Source organism: Hydra vulgaris, chromosome 12, assembly GCF_038396675.1.
Source record: "Hydra vulgaris chromosome 12, alternate assembly HydraT2T_AEP".
In the NCBI taxonomy this organism is placed as follows: domain Eukaryota; kingdom Metazoa; phylum Cnidaria; class Hydrozoa; order Anthoathecata; family Hydridae; genus Hydra; species Hydra vulgaris.
In genome coordinates this window covers 57,857,411-57,884,151 of record NC_088931.1, presented here as the reverse complement: position 1 = coordinate 57,884,151, position 26,741 = coordinate 57,857,411, and the positions used below count along the sequence as shown (strand labels likewise).

Below are 26,741 nucleotides of genomic sequence, written 5' to 3'. Positions count from 1 at the left end.
TATGAATATGAATATATATATATATACATGAATATATATATATATATATATATATATATATATATATATATATATATATATATATATATATATATATATATATATATATATATATATATATATATATATATATGAACATATACATATATAATTATATATGTATGTGTGTATATATATATATATATATATATATATATATATATATATATATATATGAACATATACATATATAATTATATATGTATGTGTGTATATATATATATATATATATATATATATATATATATATATATATATATATATATATATCAAAAAAGATCAAACCAAAGTACAAAGGTAAATATATTTACTGTTTTCCTTTTTCTGTGCGAATTTTAATAATTAGCGATCTCAATCCAAACTTTTCTAGTAGTAGCTTGCACTCAGGTACTGATTCTAAATACTTTAGTACTTCTTTTTTTAACAAAGGGTTATTTGAATCGATAAACTGTTTTAAATGCTTATTAACTAAAATTAAGTCGTCCTGGCTATACTCTTTCCGATTTCTTGTAATAGAATTCAACGACGAAGTTGGTGAAGATGGGACAATATCACTGTGTTTGTTGAATGAACAGTTATCACTTGTGAACTTATCAGTTTCAAAATCTGAACAGTTTTTAGGATTAAAATCCAAATCATCATCTGAAGCTTTGTTTTTTTTTATTAAATAGCGAACATCATCTAGAACTTTTTTTACCTTTTTAACATCCGATATATCACCAAGAGAGTACTGACTAAATTTTTCACGGACTTCAGGCAATGTTATACTGCCCCTTAAAATTTCAGACTCAAAAATCGAACTCAAGGAAAGTACTTGATTTCCAGCAAATGTTTCTCTCTGAACCTCTCGAATCCGCTTACTAGTTTCTGCTACTTTGTTCATTTTCTCAACTATGGCATATGATTTTTCTGCTGTGTTTACATTATGGCATAGCAAATTAGCTGTATTTTGCTTAAGCTCAGGATATTTATCATGCACCAGAGTTGTTGTGTATTTTCTAACAATTGTTGGGTTAAGACATGATCTACCAGTACCTTTTTGCCAAAAAGATGAAAATTGTTTACTTAGCATTGAAGAAGAAATCGGACTTCCACTCCAACTTAAAAATACATAGGAATCATCTTCTTTTGATACTCCATCCAGCATATTCCGCATAAATTTAATATACTTTTTTACTTTTAAATGTAAAGAATGGCTTAAAACAATGTGAGCTGGTCCTTTATAACTTGTTTTGTGTTTCATTACACTGACAATGAAACCCTCTTTTTTTTCTGTTGATTTTTTAAATTCATTTAAAGTCATGTTTGATATTGCCCCAGGACGAGAAGCATTGTCAAATATAATACAAGTTAGTAAGTAATCTCTTGCTAAACAAAACGTTGCTTTTGTAAGTTTAATTGTGCTGCTTGAACTAATAATCTTATTTGCATCACGAACAATATCCGAGTTATCTAAGAAAACTATTTCTTCCGCAGATGGGAAATTTTCAAGATCAACTTTATCCTTCTCGTACCGACTTTCTTGAATAGACTTCCATAGAGTTTTTTCCCACTTTGAAATTTGTGTTTTTATTTTTGAATGTTTTTCGTTTGTTACAATATCAGATCTTTCCTTTATAATACAAAAATCTAAAAAATGTTTTATTGATCCAAGATAAGTTTTTATGGTACCGGGTTTTTTATTTTCTTTATTGAGCTTTCCCATCCACAAGTTCAGAAAAGAATGACAACTTAGATTACTGTAGTTGATTTCAGAATCACTTTGGTGCCTAACAATTCCCAATATTACACCTTTGTGCTTTAAAGCACATCGTTTAGGTTTCTGACCCCCATCAATGCTTACAAGCCAGTCAACAAATTCATTCACTAACTTTTCTTCGGAAGATGATGTCATGTAGAATTTATCATCCAGATCTTCAAAATCTGCTGATTCAATGGAGATGTCAGAGAAATCGTTTGAGTCACAATGAAGATTTTCTGTAAAAAAAATAATAAAAACTTTAATAAAATAAAGGGTTTAAATTATTAAACACAGAAGCATAGTATTTGTACCTTTGTTATTAAATCTACTCGACACATACTGGGAAGCAAGCCACTCTTCATCACTTTCTGTTGATGTATCTATGAAATTTGCACCTTGCCGAAACACTTCTCTATCAAAATAAGGTTCTAGGCTTAAGCTCTCATCTGATTCTGTTAGTGATTCTGATTCGCTTGTTGATCGCTCATTGACAAAAGTAGCTTTTTTTACCAGAGCTTTAACATCGTTTTTTGGGACTTTATGATATTGTCTTAGATGGTTGCCAAGTCTTTTTACCTCCTTCAAACAAAAACTCATAGGGCAAGTTTGTTTTTGGTATTTTTGAACCTTTGAACGTCTTTTTGAAGGTGATAAGACTTTTCGATTAAGGTTTAGTCCAAAGTCTAAACGTGCATTCGATGCCTTAATTTCATCCCAATTATGTTTTCTTGATTTTAAGTGTCTTTTTAAGTGAGCAACTGACCTGAAAGCAAATTAGTAAAAAAAATTATGTTGAAAATATATAGTTAAAAATAGCAGATAAAAATAATTAAAAAAAAGTTGAAGGAAAATGTTTATAAACATTAAAAAAAATAAGTATGAAAATAAAAATCCAATCAGTATAAAAAAACTAACTTTCCACATGTAGGGCAATTCACTTTACGCCTTGATACTTTCTTTTTTCTTTTTTCACAGTTCTAAAATAATATAATACTATGAGATATTTGAAAATAAAAAGCATATTTTTCTGAACAAGTCAATGCATATCACAGAAGTACTTCATCTAATTGGAGCAGTTAGATCAGGATAATGTGATACCGAGAGCAAACTTTTTCAGACTTTCACACAAACAGAATTATTTTTCTATATGAAGGTGAGTTAATTTGCTTACAGATTTTGGTAAAACACACTGATTACGTGATCCTCAATCACAGACACAACATGTTTCTGTAATTGAATTATGCACTTACTTAGTTAAAAAAAAGTTTAAGATTTTTATATTATCCTTTAGTAACTAATCCATGTTGTTACAGAACAAAAAAATTTCGACAAGCAACAAGCTTAATATCTACTTTGAGTTGGTATTCGTCCACTATATTTGCAATATTCTGGAGTCTTCTTTTTATCAGCATTTTGTTTGACGCTTTTGTCCTCAATCTAGATTTTCCCGCGAGTGCGTCGGTAACTCAATGGAATACCGCTTTCGAATCGGTACAGATGTGCAAAACTTCCATTTTCCAATTACAACCCATGTTTAGTCCTTTAATTACTGCATCAAGTTTGGACATGTTTATATGTGTTGTGTCATCTTTTCTTAACCAACCAAGCGTCTTCGATTATATTGTCATCAACCTCGACAAACACGCCTAGTGCTATTGAACTAGCATCTACCCAAATTGTGGCCTCGTTACTATAAACACTCCAAATTCCTTTAGCAGAATCGTCATTCCGTGTTCTTTTAACCATACCATTCAGCATTTCCCCCAGAAAATTGCATTTTATTTTTTCGTCCTACGTTTTTGTCAGGGCGTTTGCTGTTCTTTTAACATACGACGAGGCTACACGCAATCAACTACAAACTGGGAATTTAGAAGTAGGTAACGCCAATATTGATTATTTAGGGAGAGAACTGGCGCAAAAATCTTCTCCATTAGCACGTTTTTTGGACACATTCTTGATATGTGCCCTTTCTCTTGACACGAGTAACACAAAACATCGCTTGGCTCCCGTCTTCGACTTGATTTGTTTCGATTACTACTTCTTTGTAGATGACCATTTCTTGCAAAATGATTAGGAAGATTACATTCATAGTAAATTGGTTGCGTTTGATCTTCAACCGATTTTGCTCAGCACGTTGTTTTGTTGCAGCAGCAGCAGCAAAATTTTCATTCGTTCCATCGTTCCGTTCTTCAATCGTAAGTGCTCTTGCTCGCGCAAGGATTTGTATAGTAGTAAGACCATCCATACGAGAACTTGATCTTAGCATTCGTAGAACTTCCTCAGGGAGCCCAGAAACAAGGCACATGCAATGACTCTTTTTGGTAGTCCACCAATCAGCATTCACTAAACTCTGTTTTATGTAAAAAGTATTTTAATGAAAAGTACACTATTCGAGGTATAAAATACAAGTTAAATTGGAATTTAAACCCTATTCCTGAAATTTTTTCAAGCAAATTAATAAAGAGTTTATGCAATAAAAACTGTTAAAACGCTTCGTGAGAAGGGTTTAATACATGAAGAAATAATACTAATTGCAGATGAATTTTAGCTTCAGAAACAGACGCAAAATTGTAGAGGTGTCTATGTGGGTGCAGATGACAATGGTACTCTGTACAAAAGAGTTGTTGCATTTTATAATTGTTAGTTTAAAGAAATCTATTCCTAATGTTATAAAAGCAGTACCTGAAGATACCATGTGGTAAATGGCTTACGGAGCAAATTTCAGATTCTATTAGTTTTCTTTCTCTATATTCGAGGAGTTGTTACTGACTCAACTCAAGCAAATGTAAATGCATTTAGTTTGCTTTATTCCAAATTCAGTTAAATTTATTTATTTAACATACTGATGGTCCAAATATTAAAATAAACTTATTTTATGATAGTGTTCACATTGTTAAAAATATCAGAAATAATTTATTACACTGTAAAAAATTTGTCTTACCATCATTTACGTATAACATAAAAGATGGCGTTTATAGTTGTCCAGCTGGTTATATTACTTGAAGAGATTTTCATCTTCTACGTTCTAAAGATGAACAAATTCAAGGTAATTTTAAAAAATCTCCAAAAATTACATATCGAAGCCGTCACCCTGGTAATAAAAAGCAAAATGCTTCTCTTGCACTGTTAATTTTGACGAAACAACAATTGAAATTTTAAAAAGTTATTTTCCAGAACAAAATGACTGTTTCAAATTCAAAACAGCAATTTAGTCCTAATTAACTTCGTAATGCAATTATTTTTGATGATGGTATTACCACATTTTTTAGGCAACTAGCTGATTGGATTGAACTTTGGCAGAAACTCAATTTTTTACTTTATCAAAACAAACATCATCTGCTCTTATCACAACTCTGCGTTTTCAAGTAATGCTTATAGACGAGCTTATTGAAGAAAGATATTTGTATGTGCTTACTTCACGACTTCAAAATGACCCTATAGAGCGTAGATTTTCTCAATATCGACTGATGAGCGGTGGGAGATTTCCAGTAAGTTTACAAGAAGTTCAACATTCAGAAATTATTTTAGCATGTCAGACTTTAATTAAGGAGAATATAAATTTTTGGGATGAAGATTTGAAGAACAATTATGATAACACAATTAATTATGAATTTCTAATAACATTAGATTTAAACTCAAATGAGATATCAGAATTAACTCTTTTACCTGAAACAGAAGAAATTGCAACAATTGCTGGTTATATAGCAAAGAAATTGATAAAAAAAAGCAAGTGTAACGATTGCAATCTATGCTTGCTACAGATGCAAGCAATATAAATATTTGTCCATATCTACTAATATTTCACGAGATGGTCTAACTGTGCCTTTACTTTCACTTAAGGGTTTCACATATGGATGTTTTGCAGTCTTAGATAATCTTTCAAATTTAGTGCTAATGTCAAAGATTTATAAAACTTTTTTTTATCAAAATACTTTCCAACAGTTTGCTTTACTTGTGATTTACACAAAAATTGGGGTTTTAAATTTGCTTCTAAAATTACCATTAATGTTTTTTTTTTTAAATGCTGTTAAAAATTTTAAAAGTAGGCAGAGAAAAATAATGTATAAATAAAAAAAAACATAAATAGATAATAACACAAAACATAAAAAAAAAATAGAACACAAATTTCAACCTCTCTTTTTTGTAAATTCCCAGTGTTGTCAATTTAAATGTGTAATGTACAAATATATAAAAATATATATTATAGATACATACATATATATATATATATATATATATATATATATATATATATATATATATATATATATATATACATATATATATATACATATATATATATATATATGTACATATATATACATATATATATATACTATATATATATATATATATATATATATATATATATATATATATATATATATATATAAAATATACATAGATATATATGTTTATAAGTACACAAATCGCTAGTATGAAAACACAAAATTCCAATCTTTTGGGAATATTTTTTTATTCTTAATTATTATATTTGTACTCGTTATACTATCTATTTGGTCTAGATGAGATATGTTTTCTCTATAGTTGCGCAGCCATTTTTTTTTATAAATAGGCCTCTTAGAAGCGGACTCTAAAATGTAACATACACGGCCGTGTAATGTAGTGTAGGCCATGTGCTTTTAGCAACGCCTCTTTTAACCGGTCAAAATCTTCTTTATCAGTTTCTGCTAACTGTTGATATACTGCAAATGCACCATTCGTGAGACGGAGGGGAACAACACACGCCAGATCGGTTACACCAATTAGTTTGCATACCAGTTCAACTTTTTACAGGCATTCTGCAACTGATTGTTTCCACTAAACTCCGGAATAAACTTTAAATCAAATTTAGTCGACATTTAAATCAAATTTAGCCGAAATAGTTTGTTGTATCACATCAAAAAGAACTTTTTTAAGTTGAGCGTAAAACGCCCCATGTATTTTAATACAATTAAAATAATTTATATGCAAACTAATTCTCTTAATATTTACAATTATGTCTTTATATTATTTACAAATACGTCTATATACATATGCAATTATTTACAAGTAACGCAAATCAAGTTAGCTTTAAAACAATCATTAATTATAATTACACTTTACACATAGACTTATCACTAAAATAAACATATACATTAAGCAATTCCATTGTTTCTTCATTTTGAATAACTACATTTTGTGCCTGATGATGTGTATTTCCACCTTCTATTACCTACAATTAAAATAGTTACTCTTTAGAATTAAAAAAAAATTTGAACTCTGGTGATGAAGAGCATAATGACAACAATTAATGATGTTGTTGTTGACGATGATGATGACGACAATAATAATGGCAATTTTCAAGTTTATTCACACAATTTACAAAAAAAATCAATCCATACCTCTCTTTTTTTAAATGGAATACTGGTTTCTAAAGTAAAAACAATAGTAATAACATTAATTACAATTGAACCCATGTTTTTCATATTCAAACTTAAAGATAAAATTTTTTTTGAATTCGAACTCAAAAAAACATTTTGAAAACAAAAAAATTTTCACAAACAAAAAAACATTTCAAAACAATTCGAAAACAAAAAAACATTCTGAACTCAAAAAAACATTTAAAAAGGGTAATTAATATAAGTATGTAATGTAAATATTGATAATATAAATAACAATAATTAATATTAATTTGAATAATTAAACGGTGATGTACTCGATGAGTCATCTACTCTTCATCTTCTAGGATTAACTCTTACTTCCGATCTTTCTTGGAAACCATATATCAAATCAGTTGCAAAATTAGCATCTGCTAAGGTTGCATCTCTTTATTGAGGTCGACATTTTCTTACTTCGGATTCTATTCTCTATCTCTATAAATCTCAAATCCGGCCTTGTATGGAATAATGTTGCCATATCTGGGGCGGATGTTCTCATGATGCCCTTTCTCTTTTAGACAAGGTGCGAAAACGCATTGTAAACATAGTTGGATCTGCTCTTGCAGCCAAACTCCAGCCATTATCACATCGTTGTAATGTTGCTTTTCTTTCACTTTTCTAAAAATACTATAATGGGCACTGCTTTAAAGAGCTAACCTCTCTTATGCCATCTACGTCATTCAATTAAGTCTCATCCTTTTTCTATGACTGTTCCTAAGTGCTCCAAAAACTCTTATTCGACTAGTTTTTTTCCTCGAACATCAGTTCTTTGGAATTCACTTCCTTCATCTTGCTTTCCTAATTCATATAATTTGCAATCCTTTAAGTTATCCGTCAATCGTTATCTTGCTCTACAATCGTTATCTTGCTCTACAATCTTCATCTTTTCTCTTCCAGTAACTTCCAACTTTAATTAGTGGTTGCTTGCAGCCTTGTTGGAAGCGAAGATGTTTAAAAAAAAAAAAAAATCAATTAGATTAATAAAATCACTCTTATAAAGCTTTAGTTTATAAATTATTTGCATAGATTAATAAACAATAATAAATTACCCAAAAAAACATTTTCATTATCTGAAAGTTCATTCAACAGTTCAGTAGTCCTGAAACAATGAAAAGAGGAAGTTTTAATAACAAAATTAATAAAATAACACAGTTTTTATTCTAAACATTTTAAGTCTAAAGCCATAAACCATTTTATGTACTTAAAATGTTTTGTTATTGAAAATAATGATGCACAACTGTACAAATTCTACCAGATAAAATTAAGGTAATAAACAATAGCAGTAGTACCTACAAAATGGGTCTGTAATATACTAAATTGTAATAGCAATATACTGAATCGTAAAAAACTACAAAGGACAACAAATAAAAGCCTTCTATCTTGGCTGTGCACTATAGAAACTATTTTGCATATAATACATAATGATGATATAATAAATACAAATTTACCTTTGTAATGAGTAAGAACTTAACAGTACTTCAGCCTAAAACATAGGAAGTTTGATAAAAGTATAATATATTGTTAATAAATATAATATATATATATATATACATATATATATATATATATATATATATATATATATATATATATATATATATATATATATATATATATATATATATATATATATATATATATATATATATATATATATATATATATATATGTATATATATATATATGTATATATATGCACACTGGGGCACATTTATATATGCAATACACACACATTTAAATTCATGAAAATCCTACTTTAATTCTTGAAATTCCTTCCACTTTTGCGAAAAGATACAGTATTGCTTCAGGTAGCAACACCTTGAATGTATAACCACAAGACTGAAAAAATATATTTATTAAAAAAACTTAGAATATGCTGATTTTTTTAGTAAAATATATTTTAAGTATTACAACTATATAAATAATTTACATCAATAATATGAACATATATATATATATATATATATATATATATATATATATATATATATATATATATATATATATATATATATACACACACACACACACATATATATATATATATATATATATATATATATTAGGGTGATGACTTTTTTACAACCTTGTTTCCCTGTATTACTCTTTGATGAGCTTTTGTTAAAGATTAGATAAAATCTTTCTTTCTAGGTGATTTGATAAAAAAAATGTCACACACAAAAAGATTTAAAAATTTTTATTTTGCTTTTTTGCCTAATTTTTGAGGTGCCTTTGAGCAGTTACAAAATTGAATACAAGTTTCAGAGTCCTAAATATGCAATATTTTATAGTCATCAAACACACAAGGAAGCCAATTATATATAATAATGTCATCGGACAGGAGAATCTTGTGGAGATTGTCCTTGCTGAGGCAGAGGTCATACAGGCCTTGCAAACTTTGATTGCAAAACTTTCGGTGGTGTTGATTCGTATGTTTTCTAGTGTTTTTGCCAGCATCTGAAACCTTTTGAATTGTCATTTAGCACAGAAGATAGTTTATCGAAATCTTAAGCGTGGGACAATTGACTGCTAAACAAATGGTTGGCCCATGAGGAGAAAACAAATTAACAGATTTTACGCAGCTTTTGACTTGTTTTGGGCATCAGAATAAAAGCAAGACAGGCTAGAATGGCTTGAGAGTTGCATTGTTGATGTTTGGGATCTGTTGAAACTTTACAAAGGGCATCTAATTCATCCCAGTGTGGTGACGGAAGACATGAGTTAGCTTGTAAAGAAACTTTATGTTGTCTCTCCAGCCGCCTGTTTCCTTAATATCATTTGTACTATGGCTGAAGGCTGCTTTCAATTTATCATAATTGCTAACCAAATCGTTCACAATGTTTGTTGATTTAATTAATCCGTTGAGCTCATCTTCTATGACAACGCGAAAAATGTGTGGGTAGTCTTGGCACAAGCAGTTTTGTCAGTAGAAACCACCAATGTAGCTTTTGCTCTCAATTTGCTTTTATACAGGTTCTCATCCTCTTTGCATAACCATTTGTCTTTAAGCTTTAACCTTAGCAATGTCAAACAGTTCATTCAATGCATTAAAGTCTTGCTTCTTTCTGCAGCGCTCATAGACTTTCAAAAAGTTTGCTAATTTTTGCACAAATGACTTGATCAGATACAGGTAGAAAGTTCAATGTTTTGCTCCATAGGGCTTTAAGCTCTTAAAATGCGGTAGTGGTGTAGTGGTAGAGTGCTCGCCTCACAAGCGAGAAGTTGCAAGTTTAATCCCCACCATGTCCTTGGTAGTAACGTGCTCCACTTGTTTCTCAGCGCAGCGGCCTTGTTCGCCGAGGTTCGTGTTTCAGAGTTATAGAGTTGAGAGAGGGTTGTAACCACAAAAATAGCCTTCTCAACTCTAGTGGCCTTCTACTTGGGAAGGTAAAAAATAAATAAAAAAAGCTCAACAACAATTATAGTGATTCTCTCTCTCCGTTCTTTGGTGGTGGATCTAAGAAATTTGAAGCCTCCAATGCCTTGGTTTTTCTGGGGCACGCAACTTCTTTCAGTCATTGGTGCTTCGTAAATTGCTACTTTGCCTCGTCTTGATGGGGCTTGAAACTGGATTAAGTCATTGTCAAAATTTCCTTGTTCTTCTCAGTGTCAAACACCGAGAAGAATAAGAAAATTTGTTGTTGAAATTTTAAAATTTTAAACAAATTAAAATTTTTTAAAAGACATGTTATATCCTACTCAGAAACTGAAATTGAAAAGGCCTAAACATCAAAATTAAACACGTAACAAATTAAAGAAACTGTTACCATGTTTTCATACATTTTATTTAAAAACAAGCAATTCAAAAGACACAAATAAAATATATGTCAGTTATATGTTTGTATATAAAGCACAAATATCAATGTAGCTCACCAAATAATAAAAAGTCTCTTATAATTAGGCAATAATAGTGTTGAGACACAAAATTAAGGTAATTTAAACTTAACTATCTGCTTTGAACACCTCACTTATTTAATAGTTTATACCATACTGCAAAACTGCTAAAAAACTCTACACGAGCTTCTCGAATGCACAACATTCTACGATATTCTGAAAACTTCCAAACAATTCTCTCAGGGCAGTACCATGAAATTTTTTAGGGAGTTCGTTTATGTAAAGCGAAGAAGTTTAGATTAAAAAATATATATTTTGATTTTTATAACAAAATTTGCTTGAAACAAAGACCACTTGATATAAAAAGGGGCATCGATTGCACCTAACGACTCCTATAATATAATGCCCTACATTACATTTCAAATTAGTTTGAGCGTGACCTTTTTCAATATTTCATTGTAATAAAGGTCATTTTAGTCATTAAAAAGCAAAAGTTCATCCATTCCTGCTACAGAAAATGAATTTTAAGAACAAAAGTTCAAAAGTTAGAAAGTCATCACCCCAATATATATATATATATATATATATATATATATATATATATATATATATATATATATATATATTACGATATATACACATACGCACACACACACACACACACACACACACACACACACACACACACACACACACACACACACACACACACACACACACATATATATATATATATATGAGCAAAAGTTAACAAAACTGCTTACTATTTTCCTTATGGTTATTAATGAAAAAGAAGAGGGAAAAGGAAGAATAATTAAAAAATTGATCCCTGCCTAAACCCAAACCCTTCGATGTGTTATTAACTTCCTTGCGGGATTCCCTAAAACAGTCGATGTATGTACTGAAGCCCTCGCCTATCCCTAAATCAGTGTGACGTATTATTGCTAACCAAATTATGCAATATTATATATGCAATATTATATATGATCCCCACCACGTCCCTGGTAGTACCGCGCTCAACTTGTTTCTCCGCCCAGCAGCCTTCCTTCATTCAATCAATAATAAAATTACATTCCTTACCTTAAGACTTTTGAATGATTTAGAAAGAGCACCATAAAGATTATCTTTTTTATCCTCTGACAAAAGATACATTAAATCCTGGTCTATAAGATTTTCTATAAAATACAATTAAAAAAAAAAAAGTAACTTTCAAAATTTGAAAACTCTTTTACAAATCAATTTATTTTAACGTTATTATAGTATACACCATTTTAAGGAATGTTTACTTTTGGCCTTTCCAGCAGCATAATAACTGTTGTGCCTGTAACTATACAACTAAAAAGCATAAAATAATTTAAATGTATTTAATGACACTCACTCTTAAAAACTATTCAGGTAAAGAGCAATAAAAATATACATTATTTATTTGACGAGGATGTTATACCCAAATATTGAATCTGAAAATGCTTTTATTTATAAAACAATATTTATAAAATACACATACTTGACCAGAATAAATTGCCATCAGTAATGATGAAGATGCAATTTCTTTAATTGAATCTGCTGTAAAACTCTGGAATGCTAAATGAAATAATTAGGATAAAATAATATAATAGATAAAGGAGGGCTTCAGTACATACATTGACTGATTTAGGGAGAACCCAACAGGGAATTGATAATAGATCTAAGGGTTTGGGTCTAGATATATTTATTTTAAAAAAGTAATATGTACAATATAACTTTATTATAAATATAGCATAAGATAAATCCTCATAACACTTAAACAATGTCCCAGGTGTATAAATACATACCTCTTTTAACTAATACATTTTTCTCATGGTAAGAAATACCACACGATGAATCTGTACACAAATAACAAATTAGTATGCATATTTAAATTAATCAATATATATTTTTGAATTAAGTTCTTGCATTTCAAGGTTATTTACAAATAGTATAAACTAATATGAAGTAAACACCGAATAATACTAATAATATATAAGGATAGTAATAATGATAATGTAAACAATATACCAAATAAAAATAATAAAAATTTGCAATAACAGACCTTATAATATATAAAATTCTTAAAACAATAAAGATTTCAATAAGAATAACAGTAATAATAGGAATAATGTAAGTAATAACTATAATAATAAAACACGAAAATAATAATTATAATAATAATAACAGGAAAGCAAATACTAGTATAATAATACTAGTAGTAATAGTTAAATAAAAGTAAAAGAAAGACAGTAAAAGCTCAAAATTATAGAAAAGCAGTAAAAATAACAACAATAGTAACCATAAACACACACGTATACATAAACACACAAATATATAAACATACATACGCATATATACATGCACACATATACATACATACACATACATATACACGCATATACACTTAAATATATACATATAGACAAACACATATATATATATATATGCACACATAAACATATACATACATACACATATAATATATATATATACATACACAAGCAAACATACATACACATACATATATACACATATACATATATACATACATATACACACATATATATACATACATACATATACACTTACATATATACACACATACACATGTACATACAAACACATGCACAGTCAAACCTACACAAATACATTTGTTCATACACAGATTCATAATAAATGTTTTATGAGTAGCTTTGAAAAAAGTTTTTAACTTGCTCAAAAAAAAGGATTTAGAATTTATGTTTTCTGTTTTAAGCTGACAAGGGAGATTGTTCCAATCATATGTACATAAATATTTTATGGAGTTCTTGCCAAATTTGATGGTTTTAAATGGTTCTACAAAAATATTATTACAATAAGGAGATCTAAGGAAATGAGAGTGTTTGTTAATGGTTTGAGGAAAAAAAATTACTGAATGTCTTAGGAAGTATACCATGCAAATAATCCCACACTAAGTCTTAGTGTGGGACTTGTTCACTTTTTTAAATTGTGTCTTAGTCTAAGACACAATTTAAAAAAGCTATGTTATCCTTTAGCTTAAGAGTTTGCGATAATTTGTACAAGATAAAAACATTATCAACTAAGTAATTTTGAAATTGAAAAGTACTAAGAGCTTTGTTATGGAGGAACATTAGATTGTTTGAGTTTTGATTTTCAGTTTGTCTCTTAAGTAACTATAATACATATTCAATAAATTTTACACCTGCACAAGTTTGGCAAATTTAGTAATCATCGTTTTCCCATAAGTTACATTGAAATCCATGATCAATAATATTTTTGCAGAGCACACACTTTTGTAAGACATTTTCTTCCATCATTTTAAATTACTCTTTTAATCTTATAACTAAATATTGACTAAATAATCTAGTCAATAAAAAATTAAACATCATCGTAAAATAACTTTTGATTCAACAATAAAAACAAACTTATATACTTTTATTATTATCAGTATTTTATCGCTCTAACTATAAAATCAATCTAAATTTATTACTGCATCAATCTTAATCGAATGTTTCACTAACACATCAAACTCTGCCATCTTAAATTTTGCCTATTTGCTCGCTTACACATTTATCTTAAATATTTTAAATATTACGCCGTTTGCCCTCATGTTACGAAAAAGCGTAACATGAGGGCTATTTTTGCCCTCATGCTACAGATTTTTAGTAACATGAGGGCAAACTCGTATCCTAAGGGCATTTAGCGTAACATGGGGGCAAAAACGTAACATGAGGGCAAAATTCGTAGCGCTAGGGCATGCAATTCGTAGCATTAGGGCAATGAATACTGCTACTACTACTACTACTACTACTACTACTACTACTACTACTACTACTACTACTATTGCTACTACTACTACAACGTTGAAATGCGTAAGCCAAATATGTGACTATTTCCCTGCTTCGTTAATGTCAACTTGGAGAATTTTTCGTAGAACACAACATTGTGCCAACGCAAAATACAATGTTGTATCAACAAAAGTATTACGCAATGCCCACTTAAAATACATCGTTGGGACAACGTTGTTTTTTGGTTATTAGCAACGTCGCATTTGTAACCAAAATGATATAAAAACAACGTTAGCGGTCGATGTTGGGCCAACGCACGCACAACATTGGTTTAACGTTTTATTAACGTATTTGTGCAAGCTGAGAAGCTTACTAAGACCCCTCCACCTGTTTTTTAATTTTTACTTGTTATCAACAATAAACAACATCTCAAAATTAAAAATACTGAAAATATATACATTAGTCATTGTTACGAATAAAAACTTACTGTGTAATCAGGCTTTAAAAATTTGTAACCTTTAAACAATCCTTTAAACCTTTAAACCTTTAAATACCTTAATTTGTCAAAAATTAGGTTTTTGCTTATTTATCACCATAAAGATCTAAGAACAATCAACATGCAACTTGGTGGTATTATTAAATTGTCTGTTATATTGACAATATAGTCTGCTATATAGAAAACTATATAGGTAATCCACATAACTGAGAAATAAAACTATTTTCTTATAAATTGTTCAAGTAAAAAGGAATAATTTTTTTTTTTTTATGATTATTGCGTTAAGAAAGCTAAACTTGTAGTGCTTACTTTTTTCAATAATTTATTTTACCAGTCAGAGTTGACAAAGACTATGTTAAATGTTTTGGAAGTAAGAAACCAAGACTGTTGAAACCTCCATCGACGTCAGATCACTAATCTATCACCAAATGCGCAACGAGCATTAGACAAAAAAGCTTAGCAACGAGCTTCAAACAAAAAAGCTTAGCAAGTCTTTTTGGAAGCATTGGATATGCATGTTATCAAAAGGACTTCACAAAAATAGAACTCGGAACTGATGCAATATTATATATAAATCGTGCTCTTAACAAAAGAAATGGCGTGTAACCATCTTAATGAGTTAGCTCAAGAACTTATAAAAAGTGATACTTTCATTGTTAAAAATTAATTAAAAACAAATGTATGACAAGCAGATATTGATATCACTAGACTTTACAATGATGATCAAACTCTCCAGTTTTTAAACTATGGAGTTGATGGTACTCCAAATGTTTTAGTTTATGCTGGGAGAGATGATAGTTGTCAAAAGATGATAAGAGAAAATAGTGAATGTGTAACTATACATCATTTCCTTTGGAAAAAAAAACCAACGTTAAACATGACATTCACATTTAAACGAATTCCAAATCTCAGAATCTCCACAAATTACAGTGGTAGATAAGATCACAGTAAACTTCTAAGTACATATCAAATATTAACCACTATTTAGAAAAAAAACAATATAAAACGGCCTGTTGTTGTCGTATCTGATAGTCATCCTTCAAGATTTGACGCTGATATATCAATGTTTCTAAAAAGCGAAAATATTCAACTATTTATCACTCCGCCTGACACAACTGCCGTTACCCAGCTCTTTGATCAAATCAATCAGAAATCGCACTCTTAGTACAGAAGTGCTAAATTTACACTTTATTCTTTGTTTATGACAATCAGCAGGGAAGGTTTTATGAATACCCAGCGGGATTAACGTTAATACAACGTTAAATGACGTTGTTTTTTTGGTTGGATTAACGTTGGAAATGGAAAGGATGGACGACGTCAGATTTGCCAACGTTATAATTTGGTCGAAGACCGATATGCTATAACGTTCCTTGATGTTTTTCCAACATTAGTTAATGTTGTATTAACATCGAGCAACGTTGGTATAACAACATTCTAACGTGGCTTTTTAGGTTGGTTTGGCGTTGGGTTAATGTTGGAAATGGAAAGGATGGACGTCAGTTTTGCTAACGTTAGCTAACGTTGTAATTTAGACGCTAAAACGAAATGTTATAATTTATATCTTGACGTTTTTCGATAAGATAAAAACTATGACATTTTATCTTGACGTTTTGACATCGAACAACATTGGATTAACACCATTCAAACATTGCTTAATGTTATTCTAACGCTTATTAAACGTTTGAGTAGATCTACTTAGCTGAAGGTTAACGTTCAATAAACACAGGTTTGACAACAAAATCACAAGAAATTGTTTAAAAACGTCTATTTACAAAAACATTACAACGTGGTAGAGTAATTTCGTTCATTAAGAAACATTCCGAATTAACAGTTTTACATTGAAAATTATTATTTATCAACTTTTTAGTGACCATAACAATTTCTCCACTTGTTAAACAAAACCAACTATCTCTGTCAGCAATAGCAATTTTATCATTTATATATTGGTGGGTGATGCTTTCACCAGACTTTTCTAGTTCGGAACTTCGTTTAATGATTTGAACTGAAGGATTATTGACATTGTGTGTGAATTTTTTTAAAACATGCATATAGTTTTCGAAAGGAAAAGCAGACAGCAAAAGCAAATCCTCGCCCTAATTTTTAACATCCTGGTGAAGGTGAATTAGTGAATGAACATTGTAAGTAATAAAAGACTCACGATAAACATCTTTTGACTTAAAAACAAACCATTCTAACAAATTCTTAGCATACTGCAATAACTCAGCTCTTTTATCAGGATCAGTAGAACACATAATTCTTATTGCAATACTAAATACCAAAAAATGAGTATAAGCTTCATTAGACACAACTCCTTTTAATACTAAAGGTCCAGTGTAAAGAATAAATTGTTTAAATTCTGTTGCTTTCCAATAGCTCAATTCTTTTAAATAATGAGACTGTCTTGCAAATTCACTAGGCAATTTACCCTTTACATATTCCAAATTTTTTGATATCTCATTAAGTTGTAATTGTGATAATTTACAAATTCTAGGTCCTTCTTTCAGGGAAAGAAGTATACGCCCAACTACACCTAACATAACTAAATGCATACTGTCAAGTACGAAACTCGACACACATGGAAAACCGTAGTCTAGGTAAAAACACTTTTACCTAGTTGATGCAATGGCTGATACTTTCCTTGAGAAAAATCTTGATCACTTCTTAAAGCACATACAATGTCATTAAATACAGCTCTATTTTCTTTATACTCTTTTTCTACTATACACCTTTCACATGAATTATAACCATTGTGAGGTTTGATCGATTTAAGCATTGGTACAAATACTTTAACTTTACTGGAAACAAATGTCCATTGAAATTAAGACCATCCTCACTTAATCCACTATACTCTTTTAAAAAATCATTTATAAAATCAGACACTGGATCTGGTTTATGAGTTCCACAATAAACAGCAACAAAGAATGGACTCAACCCACTAAACGAACAAAGTATCGGCCATAACTGTGTGATACTACTTTTGAATAAAGGCAATCCATCAATATCAACAACAAGAGAAATGGGATTTAAATCTTTAACATTGCCCCTATATGAATTAAGAAGTCTAGAAACTCTATTTGAAATTCCTAAATAAACATATTTGCCACCACTTAAAGATAGTGATTCTACATACCTTGGAGATTTCAACAACGTTCTGCTATCTATGGGCAGGTCTTTATGCCCATGATTTTTCAAGATGGATAACAGCTCATTTATTGAAGCACGCGAGCATTTAATTTTAGTAGCCCATGAAGCAAGCTGTTCCTGTAAAACATTACAGTACTTAAAGATATTATCATTTCCATAACTAAATTTTGTGTATGAATCTGATGGTGCTTCACTAAACTAACATTCTAAAGATGCTGGCTAACTTATATCATCTTTTTTTTCTTCATTTATAATTGATTCACTTTGGCAGAATGTTTGTTGAGGGAGTAAATCATTTTCATCACTTGAGTATAAAGCTTCTTCTATAAAATTGTTTTGTTGGCGATTTTGTAAGTGCCAGCTATTTAAATTAAACATTTAAACAATATTACTTAAAAGATTAGCATATAAAATTTAAAATAATTAATAAGTCATCAATATATTGGCACAACATATGCATGTTATATAACATAATCTTTATTTAATTAAAAAAAAAAAAAGTCAATAATATCTTTATTAATAGACACAATTAAATTTTGTATTGTTTCAATTATATTTTATACTTTTATATATCATATAATAATTGTATATAGTTATTAATAATACCGTAGTATTATAATTTATAACAATAACCAGGTTTGTTTGGTTCAAACAATGGTTTAAACCATTTTAAAAACTGTAAAAAGGTAAGGCTATGCTTACAAATTTTTAAACATAGTTGTTTATTATGAATGCACTTATTTAGAAGCATAAAAGTAAAAAGATTTAAAAAAAAGAAACTTGAAATTTCGATTATGTTATTACATTCAGTTTTTATTTTTGTTATAACCTCATTACCCATTTAATTTACCTTTATTTAATTTAATTTCATATGTCATCAGAGGTAAAAAAGCACTGGGGGCTACACCTCACTTTTAAAAGTGTGGGAGCTTTTGGTGTTAAGGCCTCCCACCCCCCTAGTTTTAAGTCTATTATTTCAAAATTTTAAATCTTGATAGTAGCAAATGACATATTTGATATCATTTGATACTATCAAGATTTAAAATTTTGATAGTAGCAAGTGACATCAAATTTGCAAGCAAAGATAATAAATCACTGCAAAATTAATATTTTATATTGCTTTAACTTGCGGAAAGTAATTAGGTTTAACTGTTTTTGAAAAAACCCACAAAACTCAACTTTATAAATCAGAATATTTTTTTTATTAAATCAGAATGTTTTTAGTTGCGCTTTTTTTTACTGTTTTAAACTGTTTTTTTATTATTAATTTTTTTATGTATTATTTTTATTATTTATTCGTGTTTTTTCAATTAATCTATTTATTTATAATGCGGAGTGTACATAAATCAACTGATTTAGGGAAAACCTGCAAGGAGTAGTAAACACATCAACAGATTTTGGGACAACTCACAAGGAGTAGAAAAAGCTATAAAGGTTTGGATTAGGGCAGGGTTAGGATAGGTTAGGTTATGTATGTAAAAAACACATACTCGTTTCTATGCATACATACATACGTACATACATATATATATATATATATATATATATATATATATATATATATATATATATATATATATATATATATATATATATATATATATATATATATATATATATAATATATATATATATATATATATATATATATATATATATATATATATATATATATATATATATATATATATATATATATACCTATATATATATATATATATATATATATATATATATATATATCACATATATATCACATATATATATATATATATATATATCACATATATATATATATATATATATATATATATATATATATATATATATATATATATATATATATATATATATATATATATATATATATATATATATATATATATATATATAGTTAAGCACTATTTATAGGTACGTGACAATTGCGTTTTACGGAACCGAATTTTGTGCTAAAATTTTGTGCCACGATTTTCGCTTTCTTCGTCTCTTCAAAGTTAGCGTGCTTGAGGAAGGCTTTCTGAAATAACTTTTTAGTATTCGTTATCAACATAGAGTATTTTTAGAAAGAAGAATAGTTGAAGCTTATTATTAATTTGGTTTTAATTATACTCAATTGATATATTACCGAGTTTATTGATGTCAAAGTTTTAGTTGTACTTCTGTGGTGAAATTAATGTCCAGGATATAGTCTATATTTTATCTATTCAATTTTTATTTTTAAGTTATTCATTTATCTATGCACCTGCCAAATTTCGTTGAAAAATATTATGTAGCAGTCACCCTAATTTTTGCTGCACTTTTGTTACCTAATTTACATTTTCCCTGTTGTTAGCGCGGGAGACAGAGGGGTCCATTGATTATTTGTATATATATATTTTTTTTATATTTAACATTCATATTAATAATATTATTAGCAATATTTAACTTATTTCATAAATTGATATTATAAACCTAGATACTTTATAGTGAAAATATGATTTAAAAATACGTAAATTTAAACGAAATTGTTTTATTAAAAGGATTTTTAGTAAATAATAAAATAAGACTTAAATTTTATATTTCATTTAGAAACAAAATGGAGAAAGAAAATAAAGGTTTCACATAGTATTTCGTATCATATTCATAATATAATTTATATATGAATCAAATTAGTTATGAATCATATCTAATTTGAAGTTTGAACGTTGTCTTTATTTAACAAGAAAAGCCTTTAGATTATAATTTACAATTAATAAATAAGTTATTATTATATAAATTTATTAAACTATTTTTAAATTATTATTTGGCCACTATCTAAACCTTTATGTATAACTTAAATATTTCTTTCGCTGTTTTAGATGCTCTAAGTTGTGAAATGGCGTCAGCCAACAACATCAGTTAGTTACTTTCTTTTTTCAATAGCTCAGTAGTTATTTTTATTATTATTATTATTATTATATATATATATATATATATATATATATATATATATATATATATATATATATATATATATATATATATATATATATATATGTATATATGCGAATTTTTATATTACTTTGTAAAAATAAAGTTAATTTAATTTGTTTAGATGAACTTGCTTTACCGAGGATCAGTCAGTTATATCCCTATTATATGAATTAATTTAGTATTTAGTCATTTACTATTAGTTTTCAAGTACAGTTCTTTATTATGCCTATGTAGATTGTTGTTAGTTGTATTTTTGTATACCTAATTCTTACATTTTATTATGTCACTTTTTTTTTCTGTAGACAAATTAGAACAAACAATCAGTAAGTTTAGTTTAAATTGTTTTAGTTACTATATCATTTTAAAAGTATTTGTATGCTGTGTTAGTATTCCTTGTTAGCTTTGAATAAATGTTTTGATTTAAAATTGGTATTTAGGTGAGTACGGCCAGCAGATACGTAAGTTTCATAGATTTCTATATTTTTCAACATATAACTAATTGATACATCATTACAAATATAAACTTCAATTAAATGTTTTAATTTAAAATTGGTATTTAGGTGAATATGGCAAACAAATATGTAAGTTTTGTAGGTTTCAATATTTTAAAGTGTATACTTTGTTAATACATCATTATATAGATATTATCAGGGGCGGATCTAGGATTTATTTCTCCTTTGGCAAATTTTTTTTTGAAAAAATGACCGCCCCCCCAAGCTCCATAACCAAATTCCTCCCAGATACCAAATAAATACTATCCCTCCTCCGTTAATTATTTGTGAACTCCCCTTCCCATATTCACTCGGATTCATATTTTTAAAAAGTTTCTATCAAAGAAATGCGACGCTCCCCCTATGGGACCACCCCAATTGCATAATTTGAAAAGATTTTTTTTGTAGTCATTGACACTTGGCGATAGCATCCCTTTATAAAAATAAGAATGCAACTTCTTTAGTAATTTTAATTATAATAATCCTAGTGATTTTGAGATTAAAATCAGCGCTACCTTCAGCGCATCATAGAGCATCAGCGCTAACAATGGTATTTTTTTATTTGCCGATTTTTAGCCAATTTTGAGGATTACTAATATCATTATTCACATATGACCAAAGATATTTTTCTACAGTCAAATAATGGATTTAATGGAACTTTAATTAATCTGCTTAAAAGAAACTATTTACCTTTTTAAACTATTCATTAAGTTGCAAAATGAAAAGAAAACCAAGAGCTTTATAATTAAAGACAATTTTTTAAATTAAATATAACAATAAATATTAAATATATTATATATATATATATATATATATATATATATATATATATATACATATACATATACATATATATATATATATATATATATATATATATATATATATATATATATATATATATATATATATATATATATATATATATATATATATATATATATATATATATATATATATATACACACACATATATACATACATACATATATACAAGTAAAGTTTATACAAACTCTGAATCACTGAAGCGTTCGTGTTCTCACGAAAGGTTTAACTTACGATTACCATTTCTTTGCACTAATTTTTTAATAACTTCTTGAGTATCTGGAACTATGTCTCTATGTGTATACATCAATGCTAAACCATTCAAACGATCTCCAGACATAGTTGATCTTGACCAGGTTTTCAATCTGCGAAGATTTGAAACAGATCTTTCACAAGAACATGTTGTCACAGGTGAAGTTGCTAATAACTGCAAACAAACAAAAATATTGGCAAAAGTTTTAATACATGAAATTGACTTTAGAGTATCAGACACATTGTTTGGAATGGGATAATTAGTGGTAGTCCAGTATATCTCCCAAAGACCACACTCTGCTTCTAAAGCTAACGGATTTGGCAAATCTTCAGAAAAAAAATCTGAAAAAATCTTAAAGCTCTCCCTCCAATTATTTTTTTCTGATGGACCATTTAGCAAAGAAATTATTTTATCAGGGATAATACTCAAGCCATGGAACAAAGTTAAATTGTCATTGCAAAACCTATCAGAAAGAGCTAAATCTAAGAGATCAACTACAGGGATGGTTAAAACGCGTTTAAAATATTCTAATGTATTCTCTGCTGGATGATTATCGCGGTGGATTTGCCTCCCAACAGTTCTTTTTCGACATTCATCAACCCCAACTTGTTCAGCAATAACTTTGGCATCAAGATAACACTTATCATGAAAACTATCAATTTTGTTTTTAATAGTCGTAATTCTATTAGTCAAGCAAAAAATAAGATCTATACAGGTTTGAATATCTAAACTGCTAGATTGTAACATTTTAGTAACTACATGTGTTTCATCAAAAACAGCTCTAGTCACAACCAAAGAAACAATAAATTCAAAGGTGGTAATCAATTTAAATAAAGATGTAGCTGTTTGGGAGTCTGCCCCAAACTTATTTCTGTCATTGCTTATGGCTTCAAGAGAATAAACTTTTGGAACATACAACTCCTGAAATGTGTCTAATCCATCTATTCTTTCAAGCCACCTAGTTCGACAAACATCTCTTAGTTTTTTTTTTTTTTTTATCAGGACAGTGTTCTGAAACCATTGTCTCGAGGATAGAATTTCTTTTAATAGAAAGATTAAAATAATAAGAAACCTCTTTTATGTGGTTCATTGCATTACAGAGAAATTGAACTTCGCAAGAATTACACACAGCTAGATTCAATCGATGGCTAAAACAATGAGTGTATAAAGCCTTGTTGTTTAACTTTAAAATTCGTGCAGCAACTCCCTTTTTTGTTCCAGCTACAGCTCCAGCACCATCATAACCTTGGCCTCGACAATTAGTAATATCTAAACCTAGGTATGCAATGGTGTCTAAGATGTTAACAGATAAACTTTCCCCATCTAAACCATTGTCGTTGTGTATAAATTTAACAAAGTCTTCAACAATGTTATTACCACTGTCAACATAACGCAACACTAAAGACATTTGTGATTTGTTTGAAACATCAATGGCTTCATCTGATAAAATAGAAAAAAATTTGGCAGTCTTTATATTGGAAACAATTTTATCAGAAATTATCTCACCACAACAGTATATTATTTCATTCTGCATAGTTTTTGAAGGATACGATGCATTTTTCTTGTGGTTTTTAAGATAATTTTCTAATTCAGTATCACCGCCTCTAACACGATAATTAAGAATCTCCATGAAGTTTCCAACATTACAAGAGGTACTATATTGCCCAACTTCTGAGTGATACTGAGAGTCATCATTATGACCTCTTAGAGCAAGTCCTTGACGGCCACATAAAATAATAGTATCAATTATCGGCCCAAGTTTTTTTTTATTCTCAGATATCTCTGCAAGGGTGTTTTGATCTATGATATCATAAATAGGTTTTGTATCACCAGCAGCTTGCCTCATAACATCATTAAAAAGACTCTGCGTTTGAGAATGCAAACCATTTATGTTCGGATCACAATGGCGTTTTAAGGCTGGGAAAGCATCATTAAAATTTTTCAGTGGTTCTTTAAACAATACTGAAACTTTGTAATTCTTTGTTGGAAAATCATCTCCAAATAATACACATGGCAAGCAAAATCCACCATTTAATTTTTTAGAATAACAAAGCCAAGAAAATGTCTCTAGCCATTTCATTGAAAACTTTCTATTGTTTTTGCCTTGTGGAAAATTGAAAGAATTATCTGGGATAAACACATTCTTTACTAAATGAAGAATTTTTTGACGAAACAGCATTTTGTTTCACTGTAACTCTCTTCGTTGTTCTCGAAAATTTGCAACATCAAACTCGTCTAAAGATTTATTAACAAAGTCAATTAAGCTTTCAACAATCAATAGGTACAATCAAACATTTAATGGTATCACCACTGAAACTATCTTTGGCAGACAAATCTAATTCAGATGTTGTTGAAGGTTTAGTAGCTCCTTTAGAGGATAAAAAATTCAAAAACAGTTGCTTTTTTTCCTTTGTTGGAGTTTCATCAAATTTTATTAATTTGGCTGGCATCATAACAGAAATAAAATTTCTTTTACGTGACTCTTTAAGATCATAAACAACAAGCGGTACAAAATGATTGGGTGTAAAAGCAAACCCTGATGGTAACTTACCTATCCGACAGAACATTATATTTATCACTTTGTTTCTTGTTGGCTTCAACTCGTTAACCCTTGGTTTTATTAATCTGTTAAATGCAAAAAAAAAACGATCAAGTCCAAATTCAGGATAATGACAAAAAATTTGTGAATTGACAACAGATGAAAGGCCTAAGATACACATAAAAGATGACCATTGATTTTCAAAGCAGTTATTAATTGCTTCGGACCGAACGCATTGTTTATTTTTAGTGATATCTTGATCAACAACAGTTTTAGACAACGTCATCTTTAAAATGTTATCATAAGAAAAAAAATTATATTTACCACTGTTAATTATATCATTAAATATTGGATGTTTTGAATAAAAATCAGCATTAATAAACAATTCCATTGAGATGAGAACCCTTAAAATATCAACTAATGAATTATTTCCTACAATAACTAATGATACTGAGCTGTAGAGACAGTTACCAGATGAAGTTGATCTAAAATTAATTTAAAAACTTACTTTTACAATTAAAATTACAATACTTACATATATATATATGTGGCTTTAATATTACAGATTTCTTGATATATGTATATATATATATATATATATATATATATATATATATATATATATATATATATATATATATATATATAAATATATATCAGGAAATCCGTAATAATAAAGCCACAAAGTAGCTTTTGCAATTGATTTATAGTTCAGATTGAAACAATAATTTATAATCTGTAAAATTAACTTATGCTTTGTTAGCAAAAAATAAACAACATGCTGTGCATATTAAAACCTCTGATTAACTTAATGTAAAAAAAGCAGTATTGCTTTATTTACATTAAGTTATTTAATCTGTAGTATAAGCAAATAATAACTTACAGAATAGGTACAAGTTTATTCGATTTTGCATTTTTGCTTAAGTATGCTTCTGCGCAGATATTTCGCATAGATGAACTTGATTAATTAATAAATGCAAGTTTTCTTCAGTTAAAAAACATAGAGAATCGACTTCAAGGGATAACTTCTTGTTAATCTCCTCAAGAGTTACTATATCGCTTCTTTCTAAAGCAATTCGTACATTATCAAAAATATTAGACATCTTAATTTAGAAATTCCAAGAGCAAAAACCCCAACCTATTCTGACAGATTTATTTTTTCTATTTATGCCTAAATTTTAACCCAATCGACTAAATTTTAATTTAAGCAACC

The 26,741-nt window shown here is 28.6% G+C and overlaps 3 protein-coding genes across 7 annotated transcripts; all 3 read right to left on the bottom strand.

Annotated features, from left to right (window-relative positions):
• Nucleotides 1-325: 325 nt before the first annotated feature.
• Nucleotides 326-2,767, bottom strand: LOC136087845 (uncharacterized). The gene is made up of 3 exons (XM_065811434.1): nucleotides 2,696-2,767; nucleotides 2,092-2,543; nucleotides 326-2,016 (listed from the first exon to the last, which is right to left on the bottom strand). The coding sequence occupies exons 2-3, from the start codon at nucleotides 2,375-2,377 to the stop codon at nucleotides 347-349; spliced, it is 1,956 nt and encodes a 651-aa protein (XP_065667506.1). The 5' UTR covers nucleotides 2,378-2,543; nucleotides 2,696-2,767; the 3' UTR covers nucleotides 326-346.
• Nucleotides 2,768-6,749: 3,982 nt separating this feature from the next.
• LOC136088862 (uncharacterized) lies at nucleotides 6,750-14,591 on the bottom strand. 5 transcript variants are annotated; one of them, XM_065813855.1, is made up of 10 exons: nucleotides 14,474-14,591; nucleotides 12,846-12,896; nucleotides 12,539-12,615; nucleotides 12,321-12,369; nucleotides 12,115-12,209; nucleotides 8,956-9,039; nucleotides 8,649-8,683; nucleotides 8,250-8,299; nucleotides 7,165-7,193; nucleotides 6,750-6,995 (listed from the first exon to the last, which is right to left on the bottom strand). In XM_065813855.1, exons 3-10 carry the CDS (start codon nucleotides 12,557-12,559, stop codon nucleotides 6,876-6,878), a joined length of 483 nt encoding a protein of 160 aa, XP_065669927.1. In that variant the 5' UTR covers nucleotides 12,560-12,615; nucleotides 12,846-12,896; nucleotides 14,474-14,591; the 3' UTR covers nucleotides 6,750-6,875. The 5 variants fall into 5 exon arrangements, with proteins under 5 accessions (XP_065669927.1, XP_065669928.1, XP_065669926.1 ...); XM_065813856.1 differs by having other exon boundaries at nucleotides 14,531-14,586; XM_065813854.1 differs by lacking the exon at nucleotides 14,474-14,591 and adding an exon at nucleotides 14,243-14,436.
• A 9,356-nt stretch (nucleotides 14,592-23,947) lies between these two features.
• On the bottom strand, nucleotides 23,948-26,741 carry LOC136088861 (52 kDa repressor of the inhibitor of the protein kinase-like). The gene is made up of 2 exons (XM_065813853.1): nucleotides 26,412-26,741; nucleotides 23,948-26,013 (listed from the first exon to the last, which is right to left on the bottom strand). Exon 2 carries the CDS (start codon nucleotides 25,166-25,168, stop codon nucleotides 23,948-23,950), a length of 1,221 nt encoding a protein of 406 aa, XP_065669925.1. The 5' UTR covers nucleotides 25,169-26,013; nucleotides 26,412-26,741.